The sequence below is a fragment of the Aristolochia californica genome, unplaced genomic scaffold, assembly GCF_029961685.1.
Source record: "Aristolochia californica isolate CCGP_79_NKW_82.1479 unplaced genomic scaffold, dmAriCali1.0.hap1 SCAF_16, whole genome shotgun sequence".
NCBI lineage: Eukaryota > Viridiplantae > Streptophyta > Magnoliopsida > Piperales > Aristolochiaceae > Aristolochia > Aristolochia californica.
In genome coordinates, this window is record NW_027181837.1 from 16,951,840 (window position 1) to 16,975,372 (window position 23,533).

The 23,533-nt window shown below is 40.8% G+C and overlaps 1 protein-coding gene across 4 annotated transcripts in view; it reads right to left on the reverse strand.

Annotated features, from left to right (window-relative positions):
- LOC137953135 (nuclear pore complex protein NUP160) overlaps positions 1–21,170 on the reverse strand; it is a 78,844-nt gene extending 57,674 nt beyond the window's left edge. For 3 of the 4 annotated variants that reach the window (XR_011112345.1, XM_068800372.1, XM_068800371.1), the window contains exons 1-4: positions 20,887–21,170; positions 20,354–20,486; positions 19,996–20,260; positions 1,611–1,671 (exon numbers count right to left, since the gene is read on the reverse strand). Coding sequence is in view for 3 of the 4 variants with exons in the window: in XM_068800372.1 (XP_068656473.1) it covers positions 1,611–1,671; positions 19,996–20,260; positions 20,354–20,486; positions 20,887–21,062 (635 nt within the window). In the remaining variant the exon portion in view is untranslated. Of the gene's footprint in view, positions 1–1,610; positions 1,672–6,354; positions 6,422–19,995; positions 20,261–20,353; positions 20,487–20,886 lie in introns of those variants that run through there. The other variant, XM_068800373.1, reaches the window with a different exon arrangement.
- Between the last annotated feature and the right edge of the window lie 2,363 nt (positions 21,171–23,533).

A 23,533-nucleotide genomic window follows, 5' to 3' on the forward strand; every position in this document is an offset into this window, starting at 1 on the left:
CATCATGACTTGGTTGGTCAACAGCATGGAAGCCCGATTTAGTGACAAGATTTTGAGTTGTGGGACAGCCAAAGACTGTCTTTTCATACTGAAAATAACTCAAAGATTCAGGAGAGATCACTTTCTTTGGCAAAGATCAAATCAAGAGTTTTCTCCAAGTCTTTGGCCATATCACAACTCATAACTAGATCGCTTACATACTCAACACCAAGTATAAACCCAATGATATTCGACTTCCAATCCTCAATCACAAGATTTGGAGAACACTCACAAATACACTTCACCTTCGTCTTTTCTATCAAGAACTTCCTAACATCTCTAGACCAATTTAAGTAATTAGATCCATTTAGCTTAACAGATGTGATCTGAATGTAATTCTTGATCTCTACATATTCTAATGTCTTAATAGGTGTATAACTTCTCCTGTGTCAGCCGTAATCACACCAAAAAACCAACAATCACAGCAGTAATAAATCTATCAAACAGGTCCACTACAATCAACTTCAAACTTACTCACACCTAGTAAATACAGTATGTACAAACAACTATGGACCCCACAATGCAAATACACAACTAGGAGCTAAAATGTCACCCACGAGTAGGAGTGGCATGGCCATTAAATAAGAAAAACTTCAATATAGATGGCATAGAAATGTAATTATACAAACCGGAGTATGTTCTCTTATATCTTTTTTCTTTTGAAACATGTAACCCTAAGGGCATTTTAGTCATTGTAAACACCTTCCCACCACTATAAATACAGTCTCAAAGCATAGGATAGAACACTCAAGCCTCTTCCTCTTAACTCAAATACATCCCTTACTCCTCTCTCTCTTTTCATCTTCTTTTTCTCACTTGGTTTCTTCCCCTTCCCTCTCTACAAGCTTGATCTCTCTCTCCTTTACTCCTCTCTTTTACCCTTTTTCTCTTCTCTTAGACCCTTGTAATTATGTGAAAAGGACCCTGGAAATCAACATGGTATCAAAGATAATGATTTAAGGCCTTGTTTGAAGGTTACCCAACAATATTCCTTTGGAGGAGATTGAACTCGTTGAAAAACCATTGTTAATCAAGTATGGCTGGTGTCTTCCTCCTAAAGATAAGTCCTTCTTCCTTATGAACTTTGATTCAATTGACTTTTTTTATTAAAGATGATCAGTAAGTTCTTTTTTTAATAAATTCTCTTCAAAATTTTGTTTTAACTCCATCCCATGCAAGAAGCTCGTTTTTTTTAGATGGGAAGCTCCCCTCTTCAAGGCTCAAATTGATGGCTCAAATCCCCTTTGTTACCTCTTTTATCTCAGCCGCTTTTCTCAAATAAGAATCTTTTTTTCAAACCTAAATGGTCCCTAAAAAACATGGTGGTTCCTCCCTTTTTCTTTTTGGAAACTTGACCTTTTTAATCTGATCCCCTTTCATTATGTGCAATAAAACTTCACCTAAATAAAAGGATGTTTTAGTAAAAAATTATCCTAGGGCATTCAAATTTATATTAAAACTGAAACACGTCATATAACCTTTTCAATAATAAAAATAACAACAATAACAATGAAAACTTTAATCAAAACTTCAATCTAATTATGTGCAAATATAGATGCTACAAATATAACCTTGTAACAAGGCCCCAAAGGCGGCCCATTCCAGCATCATCTTGCAAATCATGCACAAAACCTACATTATACACAAAAAATATTGTGTGAAAGGACAAAAAGTTAACAACAAAGGTACAATGTAAATCAACATATTCCAGGCAGTAATACAATAAAAAATTAAAAGAAATGATAAGGTCTATTCCTATCTCTTGTTAGTTTGAAAGAGTTTCAAAAGAATGAGGAAAGAGAGAAGAGGAAGAAGAGAACTCAAAAGTGTCGTAGTGTGCGGCACTCTTGTCAGAGGTCAAAATTCGATCTCTCTCGTTATTAAATAAGTCACTTAAATGAAAACTTAGTACAATAATAGAACCGCCCCTCTACATTCAATTACTATTTTCCTAGTATATACTTCATCTAAATCAGAAATTGAACCCAATGTACATCATAAATAGATGAATACTCTCCTAACTCTAGAGGAAAAAATCATGTAAAATACCCACCCTCGACACTTACAACATTAATACTCTCCCTCAAGCTAAAGCTTATATAACTAGAAGCCCCAGCTTGTTACAAAAAATCTCATAATCTTGTTTTCCTAGAGCTTTTGGTAAACGCATCATCAAGTTGAACAGTAGACTTAACGAAAGGACAAACCAACCTCATCAAGGTCCTATCTTTTTCAACTTTTAATAAGGGAACTAGGGGTGAATGTCTTGGGAAATGACTAGAATTCATGTGTGAATGGAGTGTTTTGAAGGAAGAGGCTTGATGGAATGATGAAGGGGATTATGAAAGTGGGCAAGAGGCTCTTGAGGTAAGAGGGACCACTTGGGACCTGGGAGGAAAGAAGCAAGAAAGCTTCTAGGCAAGGGGGAGAGAGAAAGGGAGAGAGGCCAAGAGGGAGAGACAGGGAGAGAAATGGGGAAGGTAAAATTTTAGGAGAGGGAAAGGAGAGCAAGAAAGATTTGGGAATACACTTAACTGATTTTTCCTTCAGCCAACACCCCTATTTATACTTTTCCATTACATGTTTAGGAAAGTCTTCAGTCAATTAGGATTCCCTAATTACATAAATCAACGGATGATTATATAAAGGAGAGATTCTAGGAAACTTCTAAACTAAATACAATTTTATCTCTAAAGATCTTTTAAGAGAGGACAGTATCTTCCAAAAAGATAAAAGTAAGACTCTCATTTCTACTCTTGGCCTTTATCTGTATTTCGACTTTTGCCCTTCAGCTCATATGCCCCATGCATGTGCATGAGCATGCAAACCACCTACTAATTTTTCAGGTAGCACCCCTTCCCTTGTTCTCTCACTTCTTCTTCCTTCTTCCTTGTCGTTTTTGAGGTTTTAGGTTTGCTATCACATATCTGATAAAATGACAATCAACCTTTATATGTTAGTACTTAATGAAATACAAGATTACTTTCAATGAATATGGTAGCTCGATTTCACAATAACATAGCCTATTTAACAAGGAAGCCCAATTCTTGTAACACAAATTTCACCCACAAAAATTCACTAACTGTATGAGTCATTGCTCTATACCCAACCTCTGCACAGGAACAGGTAACTACAACCTGTTTGTGCTTTTCCAGCTTACTAGATTGCCTCTAACAAACGCATAGTATCCCGAAGTAGATTTTCTATCCATTTTAAAACCAACGTAGTCAACATCAAAATATCCTACAATTTGCAAATGTTTATGTTGCTCATATAACAACCTTTTTCCTAATGCACCCTTTAAGTATCGCAATATTCTCAATACAACTTCTAGGTGAGTCTTTCTAGGGTGTTCCATAAACTTGTTAACCACACTCACTGCAAAGGATATATCAAATCTGGTCAATATGGCATATATAAACTTGCCTACCATCCTCTTGTAGTCTTAAATTTGAGCTCATCATTGTTCCCCTTGTGAAGATTGAATCCAGGTTAGCCAGTTGGAAGGGGCAGTTACTTAGTAAGGCAGGCAGACTAATTCTCCTTAAATCTTGTATTGCTGGCATCCCAAACTATGCACTATCTTTTCTGCCTTGCCCATCCTCAGTTTGCAAAGTCATAGATAAAATAAAAAGAAGATTCCTATAGAGAGGATCAAGTGACTCTTTTAAATATCATTTGGTCAAATGGAATGAAGTCTGCTTACCTAAAAGATTGGGAGGACTAGGGCTTCGGAAATCAAAAGAAATGAACAAAGCCTTAATGCTTAAATGGATTTGGAAGTACAACACAAATTCCTCCAATCTTTGGAAGGATATGGTTCGTGTCAAGTTGGGCTGGAATATGCCATGGTGGATGGCTGGAGGAAACCGGAGAGGACTATCCTCAATATGGAGATCTATTTTTTTGCTTCTTCAAAATTTCTCATCAGCCTGTAGATTTTTTGTGGGTAATGGAAGATTTCTTAAATTCTGGGATGACTGGTGGACAGGACAGGCACCTTTACGGAACTCTTTCAGCACTCTTTTCCCTCTCTCCACTCACAAGGAAATTACAGTTGCGGATGCTTTTGAGGGAGGGAATGTGAACCTACACCCCCGAAGGGGTTTAACTGACATGGAGGCCATGGAAGCCAGCAGCCTCTTAGATGCTTTGAATCATGTCAGAATTTGGCCTTCCAATGAAGACAAGCTCATTTGGTGGCCTGACAAAAGTGGGAAATTCTCAGTTGCTTCAGCATATGGATACATCAACGGTTGGGATCCGACACAAAGGGAGCATGACATCAACTTCGTCTGGAATCTATGTGCCCCCCCTAAGGTAAAAATTTTCATGTGGAGTGCCTGTCAAAGTAAAATTCTCATGGCTGATGTGCTCAGAAGAAGAGGTCACCCATCTATAGATCCACTATGCCCTTCTGCCACAATGAAGATGAATCCACCAGTCATACTCTTCTTCAGTGCCAGTTCTCATGGACTGTGTGGACCTCTATTTTAAGCAAATTGGAGATTCAATTTTGTATTGTTGTCGACCTGATAAGCTTTTGCAAGCCGATCTTGGGATATCCCCTTCCTGGCTCGGTAAATTAATTATCTCAGCTTGTGCTAGCTTCGTTCCATGGGGGCTTTGGAATGAACGGAATAGAAGGCGGTTTGATGCTAAAAGCGAATCTGAGGCTAGAGTTGTTGATAGAGTGATAGGGCAAATATCAACCTGGTTATTGACAAAAAAAACTCTCTCCTCTTTCAAAGGCACTGACATTCGAGACAACTGGAGCAATTTGGCGAGGATGCACATTGGAGCTAAAATCTCAGCTATGCAGGAATGGACCCCTCCGGAAACTGGCTACCTAAAACTAAACTTTGATGGATCTTCTCTTGGAAATCCCGAGTTCGCGGGATTTGGGGGCGTCATTTCAGACTCAACTGGGAATCAATGTTTTTCCTATGCTGGTCCTTTAGGCATATCTGACTCAATGTCAGCGGAATTACATGGCCTTCTTAATGGATTGTGGGTGTTCAAAGACAAATGTAGTGGGCCTATTCACATCGAAGGAGATTTCAAGGTGGTGATTGGTTGGTGCCAGCGCAATTCTTCTCCCCCATGGAGGCATAGGGATGTATTCCAGGAGATTTTGGATATTGTTTCTTCCTTTTCTTGTATTTGGTCTCACATTCCGAGATCTGCTAATTCGGCAGCAGGTGTGCTTGCCAAGGAGGGAGCTTTCCTGCAATCTCTCGTTGTAAAGGATTTGCACCCTCCGCTTTTGTAGTTTTGTAGTTTTCTCTTCCTTCTTTTAATTAAAATTACATCTTCATAAAAAATAAAAAAATAAAAAAATAAAAAAAGATCATGGCCAACTTCCATAAAAGTTGTAGCAGGTTTAGCTCCTAACAACCCATATTCATGTAGCATACTAATCACATACTCTCTTCAAGTTAGAACAATACAAGCCTTGTTTCTTGTTACTTTGAACTCGATGAAGTATTTAAGTGTCCTCAAATCCTTGGTTTGAAAGTGATTTGTCAAATGTTCTTTTACCTTGTCACTACCAAATAGCACTATATCATCAACGTAAACAATCAATACCACAATTCCAAAATGACCCCTTCAAACAATGAGTATTCACAATGACTTCTCTGAAATCCCAAGGACATTACCACACAACTGGATTTCTCAAACCACGCTCTTTGACTTTGTTTAAACCTAAAGCTAGTTTTATGCAATCAACATACTTTTCCAGTCTCCTCTTGAGCAACAGACCCAATAGATTGCTCCATATAGACCTCCTCAGACAAGTCTCCATACAAAAAGGCATTTTTTATATCAAGTTCGTATAACGGCTAGCCCTAATTGACCGCAATAGATATCAAAATCCGAACATAAGATAACTTGGCAAAAGATAACTTGGGAAGAGGAGAGAAGGTTTTGAAGATATTCACACCATAAGTTTGTACCCTTTGGCCACAAGTCTGGCCTTATACCTCTCAACATAACCATTGGCCTTATATTTGACCATATACACCCTCTGACATCCTACTATGGTTGCGTCAGGTGGCGGCTCACACAAAGTCCATGTTCCCCTATTAATCAAAGCTTCCATCTCAACATCCATGACCTATTTCTAACAAGATGGTACTAGTGCTTCCTACATTGAAGAAGCGACAGAGTAGGTGAACAAGGATAACACAAAGGTTTTAAAGGAGTCTGATAAGTTATCAAAGGACACAAATAGGGAAATAAGATGTTGGTACCTACTTGTGTACAAGTATGAATACCCATGCAAAGAGAAACTAGAAGATCCAAATTACTTACCTCAACAGAAGAGGAATGTGTTGGCATGGATGGAGGAGACACTACAGAAATAATCTTGGAAGGGGTTTGTTGTTTGTTTACTTGCAATGTCTTTGGTGATTTTGGAACAACTGCAGGAACTAGTGTAGCCCTTGGCACATCATGCACAAGAAGCAAAGCAACAACATCAACATCCATAGGTAGAGCAGCAGACTCAACTAACTTAGAAAAGAAAGGAATGTTTTTAGAAACAAATAGCATTTATACACCTTTTGATAATGTGAATACCCAAGAAACACACATTTAACAGCTCTGGAGGGCAATTTATCAATGGAGGAACCAAGAACATGAACATAGCAAATAGACCCAAATACACATGAGCAAAGAGGAAATAACTCACTATCGAATTTGAGAACAAATCAAGAAACAAATTGTGAGAACAGCATCACCCCAATGATATTTAGGAACTTCCATTTGAAACATCATTGTGAGAACCACTTCAAGTAGGTGGCAATTCTTCCTCTTTGTCACACCATTTTGCTAAGACGTATACACACATGAGGATTTGTGAAGAACACCATTGGCAATACTGAAAGAAACAAATTTATTGTTCATGTACTCAAGTCTATTATTAGTACACAAGACACAAAGTGAAGCACCAAACTGAGTTGTTATTTCATTAAAAAATCAAAGGAATCCATCAAAAACTTCAAATTTCTCCTAAAGGAGCTACACCCAAGTTGTCCTACTATAATCATCAATAAAGGAGACAAAATATTGATAACCAAAAAGACTCAAAACCCGATATGGACCTCATACATCTGAGTAAACAACCTCAAACAAACTTTATAGCTATGGCTATGGTGCTTCCCAAGCTGATGGGAATCACATTGAAAAGATAAAGTAGAAAGCAACTTTGGAAATAACTGACGAATCTTCTTTAGAGATAAATGTACAAACCTCAAGTACCACTATGAGGATTATGTAGTCTGAAGTGTTGATGGTTGTTGATTGACGAAACCTTCCGAGTAGTAAAGGGTATCCACTCTCATACCCAGAACCAATCGTCCTCCTCGTCTGAAGGTTGTAAAAGACACAATGAGTAGGAAAGAAAGTTACAGAACTTGCAAAGCTTCTGTAAATTGACTCATAGACAACAAATTGGTCGGAAACTTAGGAACAAATAACACAAAATCTAGAGACAAAAATGAAGAAGCCTTAAATGTCCTAGCACCATAAAAAGAAGAAAGAGACTCATCTACTAGTGTAACATTTTTAAAGGGAAATGACTGTCTAAGAGAAGAAAACACATTGGACATACTTTATATGTACGCAAAAGCACCAAAATTAATGACCACGAAGAGACTGGAGTGGCATGGCCATAGGTATTGTAGCAATGGGAAAAGTTTGGTTCACAAAAGGGCAGAAAGCAATCAATTGAGTTATACTCTGAGCCAGCTACTAAAGCTCATTATAGGTACCAAGAATACTTCCAACTGTATCGGTAGACAAGGACTGCCCACTTCCACAGCACTAGAGTTTGCCCAGACTAGCTTACAAAATTTATCCCAACACTTACGTGAGTAATGGTTGGTATGCCTCAATGAGCACACCTCCTATCAGTGCTACTCTCTCCACGACCTCGGCCATGACTAGAATTATCTCTACCTCGACTATGTCCACCTCTAGCCTCTAAGCGCTGCTGTGCAGGCTAAATAATAAGGACAGCAGCCTCTATATCTTTATTCTCCTTGCTATTAGGTGGAATTACAGCCATTTCGACCTGAATAACTCAATTAAACACTTTGTAAAGAGATGACACATAAGTTGCTGCAAGAATCTGAATTCAACTGCGAGCGATGTGAGAGGTTGATTTGCGTGAAAATCGAGAGGAGAGAAACATTACGCGTAACGTGCACAGGATCGACACGTATCGTGCTCCAGAGAAGCGCATAACGTGTGCCGTTAGCTTCAAGTGCGCTAACGTGCGCTGATTTCCAAAAATGAGTCGGGACCCTTCTCCAGTCACCATCCCCACAACCGGTGACCGGAACCCACGACGACAGACTTCCGGCAAGGACACGGCCACCTTCTCCGGCGCCGATAGACGGAAAGACGTCATCTCACCGAGAAGACACAGAAGATCCGACCTAGAAAAATGTCACTCCAGACGCTCGGAAACCTCCGAGTTCCCCTCCGACGAGCCACCGAAACCTCCTACAGAAGGTTTCGAAGCCAGCTGGAAGACGATCTCCCGGTGAAAGAAGAGGCACCATCCTTTCCATTTCAGTTACGGAAAGAACAGAGTTACAATGGAGATAGTCGCCCGAAGCTCCGGACAGGTGATTCGCTTCTCCTCTGTCGTCGGATCGAAGATGTCCTTCATCTGTGTTCCGTTGGAAGCCATTTCAAGCTTCGTCCTTCAGTTTCAACGAATCACGAACGAAGCCAATCGAACCCATGAACTTTGGACATGGGATTCGATTTTTCTCCTGTCGGTGAGCTCCTTTCAGGGACGAAGAGAGTGTCGTGTAGTCCATCGGTGTGGCTCAACAATGCTCGCCAAGATCTATATTCCCGAGGCCAACAACTCAAGATTTGGTTGGAAGGAATTCGCAAAAGCCATTCGGAGCCTCTCTCCAGCGCCAACTCCAGCAGAGGGAGTCCCCAGCTCCAGCGGCAACACCCAAGCCTCCCCCCCCCCCCTCCCCTTATTTTTGAGACCCACCAGAGACAAAACACCCCCCTGAGCCCACCTCTCCCTCCAATCAGCCCTCCCCTTCCTTCGAAACCCCCTAACCCAGCCATTCAAAACCTCTTTTCAGACCACCATGTCCCAACACACCCTCAATCAGAAAAATCCAAAACCATCCAAATCCCTCCCAACTTGCTCCATAAAGGGCGACAATCTTTGGCCCGCTCTATCTTAGTCCACACCTCCCCCAGTATCGTCAAATCCAGCATCCTTCTATGGCTGACTGATGAGCTTCACCTCCCCCTACACACCCAGAATTTCCTACCTCAACCCCCAATCCTGGCTTGTTCATTTTGAAGCTCAGCAAGAATCTTCTACGTCCCTTGCTCTCACACCCCACACCCCCTTGGGCATCATTGGAATATTAGAATAGCTCCCCTCGACTCCTAGTTAATTTGGGCAATAGGCTACAGTCACCGGCCTCCTTGCAGAACTATGGCACAATGAGGTTTTCACGAGCATCATCTCGGAGTTTGGCGCCATAATTGCACTAGACCCTCTTACTGAACATTGGCATCGCCTTGATGAGGCCCGGATTCTCATCAATCCTATTCGTTCTTGGGAAGGCCACTACTTCCGATGCATTATGGTGGATAATGCCCGATTCTGGATCCACATTGAGTTGGCAAATATGCAAGACTTCAGAAATGTGACCTCGAGTCCTACAGTTAAATCCAGAGATTCTCCACGGTATGTCCGCACATTGAAAGCAGCAACCCTGGTCTCTTCTCCCCAGCAGATACGTCCTAAACCAGCCAGTCTTACAGTTGGCACTAATGCTATTCCAGTTGCCTCCTTGATAGTCCCTAACTCCAGCCTGCCATACCACCCACCGCCCGCCCATCTCAACCCACCACAGATTTTATCCTAGATAGAATCTATCCCAACCCCCAGATACCTACAATTGTCTTTCACCCTCCCACTTATCCCCAAAAATAACCACCACCACCCCATTAAAAGCCCCACAGGCCTTCCTATAAATCTATCCCACAATCCTCACACCCCCTCAAACCACCACTCAAATAATGAATTCTCCCCCTCCACCACCTCCGAGAAATTCCCACTCCAAAATTCATTCTCCTCCTCCCCTTGCCACCTACCAGCACAGGACTAGAGGTCAACCGAGACAGTTTCTCCAGGGTGGTCCCATTGTTACTACTAAATACCCCTGCAATCCGGTGGCATAATTGTCATCTGGGATCCAACTGCTTTTGATGCAATAACTGTCGTTCCGGGACAATACTCAATCGGTCTCCAGTTTCTCGATCAAAACCTCGGAATTTCTTGGGCACTAGCCGGCATCTATGGACCTAATCGTTACCATGACCGGGCAACTTTCTAGGAAGAAATCCTCCAGCTTGTCCAGTTATGGGACCTCCCTTGGCTTCTTGGAGGAGACTTCAATGCAACTCTTCTTTGCTCTGACAAAAGCCCTCCTACCTCACGAACCTCATCAACCATGAGAGTTTTTTTTCTGATTTTATCAATAGTTTTACTCTATCGGAGGTTCCTCTCTCGGGGAAAAAATTCACCTGGACAAACTGCCAAACCCCCCTATTTTGTCTAAATTAGACCGATACTTTGTAAATACAAAATGGAACCTCCTCTTCCCAAATGTCTCTGGCCAAGTCCTAAATAAAATAGGATCTGACCATTGGCCTATCCAACTCAACACTCGGCCAGTTACGTGGGAAAGATCTCCTTTTCATTTTGAGAATGCTTGGCTGTTAACCGAGGCCTTCTTTCCCTTCTTCAAAATGTGGTGGCTCGAGCTGGAAAATCATCCTAACCCGGGCTGGGCCCTCCCTCTGAAACTCAAAGCCCTCAAGCCGAAGATCAGACTGGGGGAAAAAAATCTCAGAATTTCTGCTGCTTCCCAGAAAGAATCGATTCGCCGCCGCATTTCTGAGTTGGATCTACTAGAGGAACAAAGGTTAATCTTTCCTTCTGATTTATTAGTTAGAAATAATTTAAATTCAGAATATCTTTTGTTTCTTCGTTCTGAATTTGTTTGTTGGAAACAACGTTCAAGATTTCGATGGATGGCCGAGGGAGATGGGAATACAAAGTTTTTCCATTCCATCACCTCGGCCCGGAGGACTAACCGTATCACTGCTCTCTGTAACAGAGAACAAGTGATTACGGATAGTGCCTCCATTTCTAACCTCTCGGTGAAGTACTACGCAGAACTATATTCAGAAGTCTGTTTCAGAAGACCAAAACTCCATCAACTTGACTTCGAGCATATCTCATTTGAAGACGCTGCAGATCTTGGAAAACCATTTTCACCAGAAGAAATTGAACGGGTTGTCCTTGGCCTTCCTCAAGATAAAGCACCAGGACCAGATGGGTTTAATGGTGAGTTTTACCACTGTTTTGAGACCTGTTAAGAAATGATGTATGTGCCTTCATTCACAATTTTCACCAAGTAGGTATCACACACTCTGGGATCGGCGCATCTTTTATTGCTCTTATTCCTAAAAAAACAAATTCGGAGTTACCCAAGGATTTCCGTCCCATAAGCCGTACTTCCAGTTCATATAAAATTATTGGGCATCTCTTGGCCAATCGGTTGAAAGCGGTCCTTTACAAGGTAATTAATCCTTGTCAAAGTGCTTTTATCCGAGACAGAAACATCTTGGACTCTTCTCTAATAGCTCATGAACTCCTTGATTCGTTCAAAAAATCATCCCTTCCCAGGTGTGTCCTAAACAATTGATTTTGAAAAAGCCTTTGACCGGGTTGACTGGAAACTTGTGGATTATCTTTTTGACCGTATGGTTTTGGTACAAGATGGAAATTTTGGATGAGTTGTATTTCCTCTCCTTCTTATTCTGTCTTGGTAAATGGTAAACCTCGTGGTTATTTCAAAGCCTCTAGGGGGATAAGACAAGGAGACCCTCTATCTCCATTCGTTTTTACTCTCATACGAGAATACCTTACCTCTATGATCCGTTTTGCAAAACATTCGGGTTGGCTAAATCCTGTTTTTGCTGATCCGAACCATGACGTTCCCATTTTACAATATGCTGATGATACTATCCTTTTCGGAGAAGGGTCCATAAGACAAGTTAAACACATGAAAGTTGTATTGAACATCTTTGAATTGACCACTGGTAAAAAGATTAGTTGGGAGAAAACTTCAATTTTTGGATTTAACATTGAATCCTCCATTCTCAATTCGATGGCAAATTATCTGGGTTGTAAGGTTGCGTCTTTTCCAAGCACATATCTGGGCTTGCCTTTGACTCCACTATTGCCTACAAAGAACTCCTGGTTCCCGGTTGTTGAGCGTCTCGCTTCATGAAAAGGGAAATTTTTATCCAAAGCTGGTAAATTGGTTCTCATCAAATCTTGCCTACACGGTATTCCTTCCTATTTTTTATCCTTGTATCATTGTCCTGCATCTATTCGGGATAGAATAGAGTTTTTAAAAAGAAGATTCTTATGGGATGGACCAAATGGGGAAAAAAAGTATAGTCTTGTAAAATGGGAAGATGTTTGTAAGCCATTTATAATGGGGGGACTCGGGATTCGGGACATTGCTACCACAAACAAGGCACTGCTCATGAAGTGGATCTGGAAATACAACATGCAACCCAATCTGATGTGGCGTAGAATGGTTAAAATGAAATCCGGAACAGTTCATGGCTGGTGGATGGACGGGGGGAGGTTTTATAAGTTATCTCCTGTTTGGAAGAAAATTGCCAAATTTTTACCAACATTCAAGTCTGTCGTCAAATGCTACATCGGGTGCAGAAAAGAAACTCTATTCTGGACGGATTGGTGCTCAAGCTGTTTGAAGGATAGTCATCAACATCTTTATCAATTATCAAGATCTCATAGCACGATGGTTTCTGACCATTGGCAACCTTCGGGTGGCTAGAATCTACATCTAAGGTGAGCATTGAATGATTCTGAAGCACTGGAAGCCACTAGCCTGGTCAAATTGCTCTCAGAAGTGATATTAAAAAGCTCTACTGACACACTCATCTGGACGCCGAACAAACAAGGTATGCTCTCCTCTGCTTCTGCGTACCACCATATGATTTCACATCCGACTCCCCAAGCAGCACATCCTACTGCCTTTGCATGGTCGCTACCTATTCCTCCTCGAGTTAATTTCTTTGTCTGGACGATATGCCGCAAGAAAATCTTAACCTCTGACGCTTTAAAAAGACGTGGCACTAATGTTCCAAACCCAGAATGCCCGTTTTGTAATTCATCTCCTGAAACAGTAAATCACACGCTTCTGCACTGTGCATATGCTCATAAGATCTAGACCGAATTGATGGATAAAATCAGTATATCATACTGCCCATCTCAAGATTTACATAACACCATCCTAACTTTGGTTAGCTCACGTCTCCCAAAATTGGGAAAATTTTAATCTCTTGCTGTGTTGGACACATTGCATGGAATTTATGGAAAGAAAGAAATAATCGAAAATTCAATCAGCAAGCTTTCCCACGGAAAATTCTTTGTGATCTGATTATCGGTCAAGTAACCTCTTGGGTTCTCCAACGCAAAGAATTTTACAACTTGAAAGGGACAAACATGCGAGGAAATTGGCGAAATGTTGCAGGTATGTCTAAACCGGCAAGAGCCCCTGAAATGGTTGAATGGTCCAAACCCCCTCCTGGGCACTGTAAACTAAATTTTGATGGAAATGCTCTAGGATGTCCGGGACCGGCTGGTTTTGGCAGAGTTATACACGATGAACAAGCCAATGTTATCTTCACATATGTGGGTCCAATTGGTGTATCTGACTCTACTAGCGCGGAATTACATGGGTTGTATAACGGTCAGAAACTTTTCAAGCAAAAAAAGGAAGGTGCTCTCTTAGTTGAAGGAGATTTTCAAGTCATTATCAACTAGTGCACAAAGCCATCCAAACCTCCTTGGCATCATTGGGAGTTATTTGAGGAAATCTGTAAGTTAATTTCTGTTTTACATTGTACTTGGAAACATGTTCCAAGATCAGCTAATCACTTAGCCGATGCTCAAGCTAAAAAAGGTGTTTCCCTCCAACACCTTGTTGTGGAGGAAATGTCTCTTTAGCTTTAAGGGTTGTAATCTTTTTTCTTCAGTAATACATTCACACTTACTTCTCAAAAAAGAAAAAATACCCCTGCAATCCAGAGATAAGGGACTTCATCTTTCCAGAGCCAAGTGAAAGAGCTCAGAATTATGTGGCTGCTCTTCAGATAGAATAGCAAAAATTTGATCCAAAAACCTAGGCCCAGATAGTGGAACTTGCCAAGGTGATGGGCACCGTCTACACGAAGCCCCTCCGGGGAGATAACCACCTGTCTGAGAAGTCCGAGAAGAAGACTAGTTATCAATGATCATTCTCTCTTGGAATATTCGTGGAATTGGAATGGATTTGTGCGTCGGCGTGCCTCAATTCGGGACCTCCTTGCCTCTGCCAAGGCCAATGTTGCAATTTTTCAAGAAACCAAGACGGCTTCTTTGCCCCTTGGATATATCCACGAGTTGTGGCCTCTTAAGGAGCCTGGATGGATTTCAACGGATGCGATTGGATCGGCTGGAGGCATTCTGATGGTGTGGGACACTAATACCATTGAGGTGCTCGATCGTTGTTGTGGCACTTACTCCCTTGGAATCAAGCTGAGAAACAAAGGATCGGGGAACATTTGGTGACTTGTGGGTATGTATGGTCCTACTAGAAACCATGATAGACATCTCTTCTAGGATGACCTTTTGAGGACTCGTCAGAGGTGGCTCATTCCTCTGATGCTTGCGGGGGATTTCAAAGTTACCCACTTCTGCCATGAGAAATCCCCGCCCTCCCGGACAATCACTACCTCCATGAGGCTATTTGCAGACTTTATTGGCAGCTGGGATCTTGATGAGGCTACCCTATCTGGGAAGACCTTCACTTGGTCAAATGGCAGACAACCCCCCATCCTCTCCAAGCTTGACCGCTTCTTAGCCGACAACGACTGGCTCCAGTTATACAGCAATGCCACAGGCAAAGTTCTCAATAGGGTCGTTTTCGATCATTGGCCGATTATGGTAGATACCCACTTCAGCAGTTGCCCCCCCCCCTTTTTTCAGATTCAACAATGTTTGGATGGCGGACCCCTCTATTTAGTCCTTCTGGAAGAGGATGGTCGAGACTAGCCCGAACGGGTGAACTTTCCCCAACCAAGCTCAAGATGCTGAAGTCGTTGCTGCGAGAAAGGCCTCTTCCTCAGCCGAGAGAGCCTCCATCCTTTCTCAGATTTTCACTCTTGACTATGAGGAGGAATCTAGAAACCTCTCTTCCTCAGAAATAACCCAGAGATATGCCCTCCAAAGGCAAATGCAATCCTTCGCTGATAGTGACCTCGTGCACTGGAAGCAACGTGCAAGATTTAAGTGGCTCGATGAGGGGGATGCCAATAGTAAATTCTCCATGCAGTCGCCTCAGCACAGAAAAGAGTCAACCGCATCACCACACTCAACGTCACTAGTGAGATTACCTCGGATCGATCCTTTATTTCAGACTCACTGATGAACCTTTTTGCAGAATTATATTCTGATTGCCAGCCAGTTCACTCTTTCTTCGAAAGGGTTCATTTCCAGGCTATTCCTTCGGCCACAGCTAGCCTCATGAGCTCCCTTTCTCCAGTAAGGAAATTGAAAAAGCAGCACTAGGTCTTCCTTTGGATCGCGCACCGGGCCCGGATGGTTTCAACAGGGAATTCTATCGATGATGTTGGCCCTTCAACAGAGATGATATTGTCTGCATGGTCCATTCGTTCTGTCAGCATTAAAATCAAATATAGGAGCATCGGAGCTTCGTTTATTGCCCTCATCCCTAAAAAAGGAGCAGAACTTCCATCTGACTTCCGGTCGATCAATCTCACCACCAGTGCCTACAAGATGTTTGTGTGCCTCCTTGCCAATCGCCTCAAAGCGGTTCTCCCTATTGCCATTCATCATGGCCAGAGTGCTTTTATCAAGGAAGAAATATATTAAATTCGGCCATGGCATGTCACGAGCTCATTCACCATTTTATGCCTTTAAAGCTTCCCAGATTCATCCTAGAGCTTGATTTTGAGAAAGCCTTTGACGGAGTTAATTGAAAGCTTCTAGACACTATCCTGGGGAAGATGGGATTAAGGGGAAAATGGCGCTTCTGGATTCAAAGTTGCATCTCCTCTGCAAGCTACTTTGTTCTTCTCAAAGGAACGGCCTGCAAGTATTTTAAGGGATCCAAGGGAATCAGGCAAGGAGACCCCCTTTCCCCTTTGCTCTTCAATGTGGTACCGGAATGTTTATCCTCTTTGATCTATTCGGCCAAGAACTTGGGTTGGCTCCTCCCCACAACAGATTGTGCAGCCTTTGATGTGTCGATCCTTCAATTTGCAGACAATACCATTTGCTTTGGGGTTGGTACTATGGATCAAATCCCAAAACTCTGTGTTGTATTGGGACTACTTGAATTGGCTTCTGGTCAGAACATTAACTGGAAGAAAACCACCCTCCTAGGCTATCATATCGACTCACTTGTGCTTCAGGGTATGGCTGACTATTTGGGGTGCTTAGTGGGAAATTTTCCAGTTACATATCTTTGACTCCCACTCTTTGACTCTCGGCTTTCGGCGACACTTTGGTCCCTCCTTATTGAGAAATTTGAGAAAAGATTAGCTACTTGGAGGGGCAAGTTTTTATCTACTGCAGGGCAACTCACTCTCCTTAAGTCTTGTTTGGCAAAATTGCCAAACTATTTATTATCCTTCATGCACTGTCCGGCCTCCATTAGCAACAGGATTGACGCCATTTGTCGGTGTTTTCTCTGGAGAGGATCAAAGGACACCTTCATATATCATTTGGTGAGTTGGAAGGATATTTGCATGCTCCGCAATCGGGGTGGTTTAGGCATCCGGCCTACGAAGGAGATGAACAATGCCCTTATGCTCAAATGGATTTAGAACTTCGACATCAAGCATAATAGCCTATGGGGAGATATGGTCAGGTTCTATCTTCAACCTTCGGGTGCTTGGTGGAAGGAGGATGGAGCTACTCACCTCCTATCCCCAATATGGAAATCAATTCAAAAGGTCCCCCCAATATTCAGATATGCAACTTCCTTTCACACATGCAATGGAAGGACCCTCCACTTTTGGTCGGATGAATGGTGCGGCCCCTGCCCCCTCTCCGAGGACTTCCCGGGGCTCTCTAGGGTGCTTGCTCAGTGGTTGATTCTTGGAGAGATCGCTCATGGAGTCTCACGTTTCGTTGGGGATTAAATGATGAGGAAACTTCGGCTTTTTGCTCTCTCCTCTCCAAACTCAGCAGCATTACTATTCGTGAACATGCAGTTAATAAACTGACATGGAAGCCCAACATTAATGGTCGATTCACAATTGCATCCGCCTACTCTCACATTAGAAAGCAAGATTAAAAAATGCATGAGCACAAGGCAAACCTAGCATTGAAGCTCTCAATGCCTAGTAAAATCAAATTCTGTGGACGGCCATCAGGGAACAGATCCTCACCTCTGACAACCTCCATAAAACAGGTTACACAGCCCCCGATCGTACTTGTCCCTTTGGTGGTGTGTGCGAAAAGATAGTCCAGCATGTTTTCTTACATTGTGATTTTTCTTAGCAAGTCTGTATGAAGATATTTCAAAAGATTGGACTCCAAATGGGGCTACATCAGGACCTTTTCGGCACCTATGAGATGGTTATAGGGACCCGTCTTCCTAGGTTGGGCAAGATAATTCTCTTGGCATGCCTTGCGCATGCCCCATGGTGCCTATGGCTCGAGTGAAATAACCGAAGATTCAACTCCAACGCTAGCACCCCGGATAATACAGCTTCTCAGGCAGAGGGCCTTATCTCGAATTGGTTACATACTAGGAAGGAGTTTGCCTCTCTATCGGGCGTTTCCCTTTGGGAAAATTGGGGTTTAATCGCGCATTTGGCGGGCCCCTGCAAGAATCCGATTATGGCAACCTAGGATCCTCCCCCTTACGACTGCATCAAACTCAATTTTGATGGCAGTGCTTTAGGCTGTCCTGGGCCACCTACTGGAGCTGGTGGTGTTTTCAGAGACAGCAATGGAGACCATATTCTATCCTATACTTTGTCGGTGGGTATTGCTGATTCAAATACTACTGAAGTGAGTGTTCTTCTTTTTGGCCTCCAATTCTTTAAAGAGCAACTTCATGGCAAGCTGCTTATCGAAGGAGACTCAAAGACTGTCATCAGCTGGTGTTCAAAAGATAGCTCCCCCCCTTGACGCCACTAGCCAATCACTGATTGTATTGCTGACATTGTGTCATTCATTCATTGTAATTGGAACCTCGTTCCTAAATTCGCCTATTCTTTGGCTGATAAATTGGTAAAATTCAGAACCTCCCAGCAATCTCTCATTGTTTGGGAAAGTTGCCCCTCTTGTAATATGCTTGTTTGAGCTCTCTTAATAAAATTCAGCATCATTCTAAAAAAAAAAAAAAAAAAAAAATCTTAATCCAATTGCGTCATACTCGTATCCCAAACCGTTGAGGAACTTAGCCACATACAAAATTCACTACGCAACTTCTGAAGATCTGTTTCATTGGTAGTAAATGGGTGATACATGTCAATCTCCTATAAAATCCCTTGTACCTCACCAAAGTAATCCATCATAGATCTATCTCCCCTTTTTAAGGCAAACAATTGAGCATAAAGCTGATATACTCTGGATAGGTTGCAATCTACATTTGTTTTGAAGTCTCAAAATTGACCTATCTTAAACTTATTTCTATACTATTGAGCAGCCAGCTTATAACCTGACTGTCTTCAACCTCCCAATCATCTTTAAGTGACTCTAGAGGGTCTTCTCTCAAAAAATTTTGCTTTTCTCTTGGTCTTCAAGTAAATTTTGAGAGATCTGGCCTAATCAAATAATTTGAGCCACTCAACTTTTCAATAGTAATAACAAGCGCATCCCTCTCTTCCAAATGCACACTTTTTACCAAAAATAATAACTTTTTCCAAATCAGACATAACTAATTCTTAAAATACTTCAAACTATTTGAGAAACTGCAATTCAACCACACAGTTCCAACCAGAATCACATAAACACACCAAATTCCTTGCACAGATAATGTGGGCCCCACACAAGACTATAAATGTAAGGAATCAACTCATTGACACCATAGCAAGGCACAATAGAGGTTTTACTAGTATGAAATCACTTCAAAACACACAATTCCATGCAAAACATAAGATAATGCAGTTCTAGGTACTAGTATGGGAGTTTGCACTGGCACAGATATAGGGAGCCAGCCATAAACAACCCTCAAGGGGCACATAAAACATATGTAACTGCTCAACATGCAGCACAAATCATCAACCCTATGGTCATCGCACGAAATAAAAAATCTAAACTTAATTCCAATAATCAGAGAATTGAAGAAACCCCCATCCTGGAGTGAACGCAAGCTGCGAATGGGAAGAAAACTTGACTAGAACTTCACTTCAGATGGATAACATGTAAAACTGAGTGGAAGAGAGAAAAGAGAGAAGAGGATGAAGAGAATTCAGAAGTGCTACGGTGTGTAGCACTCTTCTCAAGGTCCAAACTCGACCTCCCTCTTTATTAAATAGGTCACTTAAGTGAAAACTTAGTACGATAATATAAATGACCCTCAAGACTCAATTACTTATATCTCCTAGTATATACATCTTATCAACCAAAAGTTGAAACCAAAGTATATCATAAACAGACAAATACTCTCATAAACCTAGAAGGAAAAATCAAGTATGTAAAATACCCAAAATACCCTTAACTCTTACAACTTTCACAAGCCCAATTCCAATTCGCTGAAAGAGATCACAAGGTGGGAACATGCATGAACGGTGCCAAGAACAAGCGGCTGAATGTGATGAATCATTATATTTTACCTGGTGAGCTTTGGCTAACAATGCCAAGTTGGAAACAGCTGATTGATCCATCATGCCGACCAACAAGCAAGCAACCATATGTTGCTGCCACACTCGTTATATGCCCAAGTTGTTGGTACGCTTGCACATCAATCTCCTCGAGTTCATTTTGCAGGAAGATAGAACCAGATACATAGGAAGCAAAGTTCCTTAACTTTAGAAGATAAGCAACTCCAGAAATGGTTAATATATACAAACAATATGCATTTTCACCTCTGGTAACAGCCTGGAAACAAACAACGCCACATGTAGTTCAGGATCTTTTCTAACTTCTAGAGATATGGAGAGCTATGAAAATTGATTAAGCAGACACGTGTACCTCATTATCACATATAAAAGCAAAAGGGCAGAGTGAATCCTGGAATATAAGACGCAATCCTGTCTTAGGAATCTCTTTGCATGGTGCAAGTTCTAGCAGTTCAAGTGTCTTTGGCTGATTCTTGTGAATACGCCTATGATTTCAAAGTTGATGAGAGTGTTAATATGCAAAATGTCAGAGCAGCAAAGTTTTAACAATCGATATCTTTCCAAAAATACATAATTTAAAGAAAATGGTTAAAAATCCCTGGCTACCCATGCGCTTCGATTATCTGGTAAGTTAAAAGTAAGCACTCCGAGGCAGAACTAACTATAAATATTCTACAGTAAACAAAAACAATATTAAGCTAAACATTATATAGTTGATTTGGTCAGCATTGTTCAACAGCTTATGGATCAAAGTGAGAAAGCTAACTCACCGATATATAGCAATGAAGAACCACATACAGTGTGTCCCCCATCTCCAACATGAGCACATCTTAGCTTTCAGAACAATCAGAAACAGAAGCAAGAGCTAACAGATGCAAAGAATACCTGATGACGTAAGTGTTGTCTCTCAAGATGTGGCAGGACGCAGAGTCTTCAGTGAGGGGTCCACAGGGCTCCGACGACGATGGTGGCAGGGAAGAAGGCACAGTTACCTCCGTCCATCGTATTGAGTCACTGCCGACGAGCGGCACTTCCATTGCGGCCATGGAACGGCTCGCCATTTTGCTCTGACATAAGCAGTTGGAAAGAATGAGAAGCTTTTAGAGGGTTTTGGAGAGGGAGAAGGGCACCGGCTTTAAACTCCAGCAACGTTCACTAGGACCTAAATTTCAGCCCGAAGACAGGCTCCTTCCGAAAAGGACCCGCCAAAGTGCTTAAGCACGATAATTGCCTTTTGTTTTTTGTTTGGTCGAAAACATGAGATAAATAGTTTCCAGTCATCAAAAAATAAAATAAAAATTGTTAATAAAAAACCCACACCGAAGGGAGAGAAAAATCGACAATAAATGTATATTTTGTACGTTGTATTTATTTATTTAAATTATATTAGTGGATAATAGATAATAATTTTTTAGTTAATAAAGAGTAAAGCTAATAAGGGGGGTTAGTCAACAAACTGGGAATTTGAAGTTCATCTTAGTCTTCATCTTCATCTCCTACATCTATATGATTTTCATCTTCGAAATAGGTGTTAGTGTGGACAAGTTCATCTTCAAAATGTTCGAAATGGGTGTTAGTGTGAATAAGTTCATCTTCATCTTCATCTACAAAATTTAAAACCATTGATTTTATTAATTATAAAAATGAGTTAATTAAACCAAGTATTTGAGTTAACAATATTTTAATTACCATTATTAAATCACTAATACAATAGAGTAAATAAAACAAATATGATTAATGAATAAAAAAATATTATATTAATAACATACGATAGATTTTTTACAGGGTATTAATTAATAATATTTTTTCACAAAATTAAAAGTAATTAATTAATCAAATGCCTACTTTAATTATATCTTATTTACCAAAAACTTAAATATGAAGTTTAATATAGTAATAAAATTGAACAAAAATAATAAATATATACATATACAACTTTATTAATAACCTAAAAGAAAGATTATTCAAATAACGAGTTCGTGCCTTGAATATTAAAATATCAAGTTACAAGTTTAGTACATATGAACAATTACATATTCAAAAGTAATAAGATACAACCATCATTTATCGTTCCACATGGAAGTCGATATGGCATCTCGAAATTGTGCAACTCTTGTGGATTGTAATGCACTTTGCCTCCGAAAGTTTGTTAATTGGCTACCCTCGTCCTCAAGACCATCGTAATCGTCAATGTCTATATCATCCATTGCACCTAATTGGACCGCATCACTTCCTCCACCGAGCTCGCCACCCGAATCATCATCTTCATCTTCAAATATATCATCATAATCCTCTCTACGTCTATAATTGTGCAATATGCAACAAGCATATACAATTTTCACCTGGATCTTAAAATAAAATGGAGGAGCGCCTTTTAACATTTGAAATCGAGCTTTTAAAGCACCAAAAGTTCGCTCAAATTCTTGCAGATGATACCATTCCTCGATATGGAGCCAAAAATCCTCAATGTAAATAAACGGTGTCTTGTCCTCAAAAAGGGCCATGACCTCCACTATCTTAAAGGTTGTTGCTTGCTCTTTCCTGTAAAGGATTTAGGCAAAATGAGAAGTCAATTTAGTCTCATTCTTGAACAAATCCATTGCCAAAAATGTACAAATGACAAATAGAAAAGGCAAATGGGACTACTATCTTGCCCAATCTCTCATTCATGAACAGAAGTCTGTTTTTTCACTTTGGGTCCTTTCAGTATTTGTCAAACTGCCATTTTTCCAATCCCTCCATGTCACAAGTTACATAACCAACCCTGTCCATGTATCAAAAGAAAAACAGATTTTTCATTTCATGAAATGGGAGAGCTTGGTGGATGCTCTCATCCAGTACAAACAATCTATCATGGGAATAAAACATGCATCCAACATATTGTCGGTGCTTCTATCGAAAATAATCAAGTACATGAGTAAACAATTAGATGCCATGTAGCATTTGAAGCACACAAAAAAAAAAAAAGTTCCCTGTCAGAGAAACTAGTGAAATACACGTTTAAAATGTCCATAAAGGCTTGAGTGTTAGGGTTTCTCCCTTTTCATATCATAAACTACACACACATCCGCAATTGTCTTCAACTGAGACCAAGCAAAAACAATAAATCCCAGTTAGGAAGTATTAAACACATTTGAACAAGGGTCCTCTATTATAGAAGGTAAGTAAACAATTGAATGATCACATTAAAAAAAAGTAGGTAACCGAATGTTCACATAAAACAAAGAGTCGATAACTGAATGTGATGCGAACTTCTCCATCGATTTCCAAATGTTAAAATGATTACAAAAATAGAAGTACATACTAAAAGAGTACGAAATTTAAATAAGCAAATGCATTAAGGACAAGTAAGCAGAGCACATGCAGGTGGCTTTCAATCAGTTATGTCAACCCACATGATGGAAGTCATTCCACATGATGTCTATGCCTCTGCAATGATATAAGCACAAACCATAAGGAGATGATAATTTTTAACTATGTCATTGCATAGGCATAAGCATATACCATAAATAGGTAATGATTTTTAGTTCTC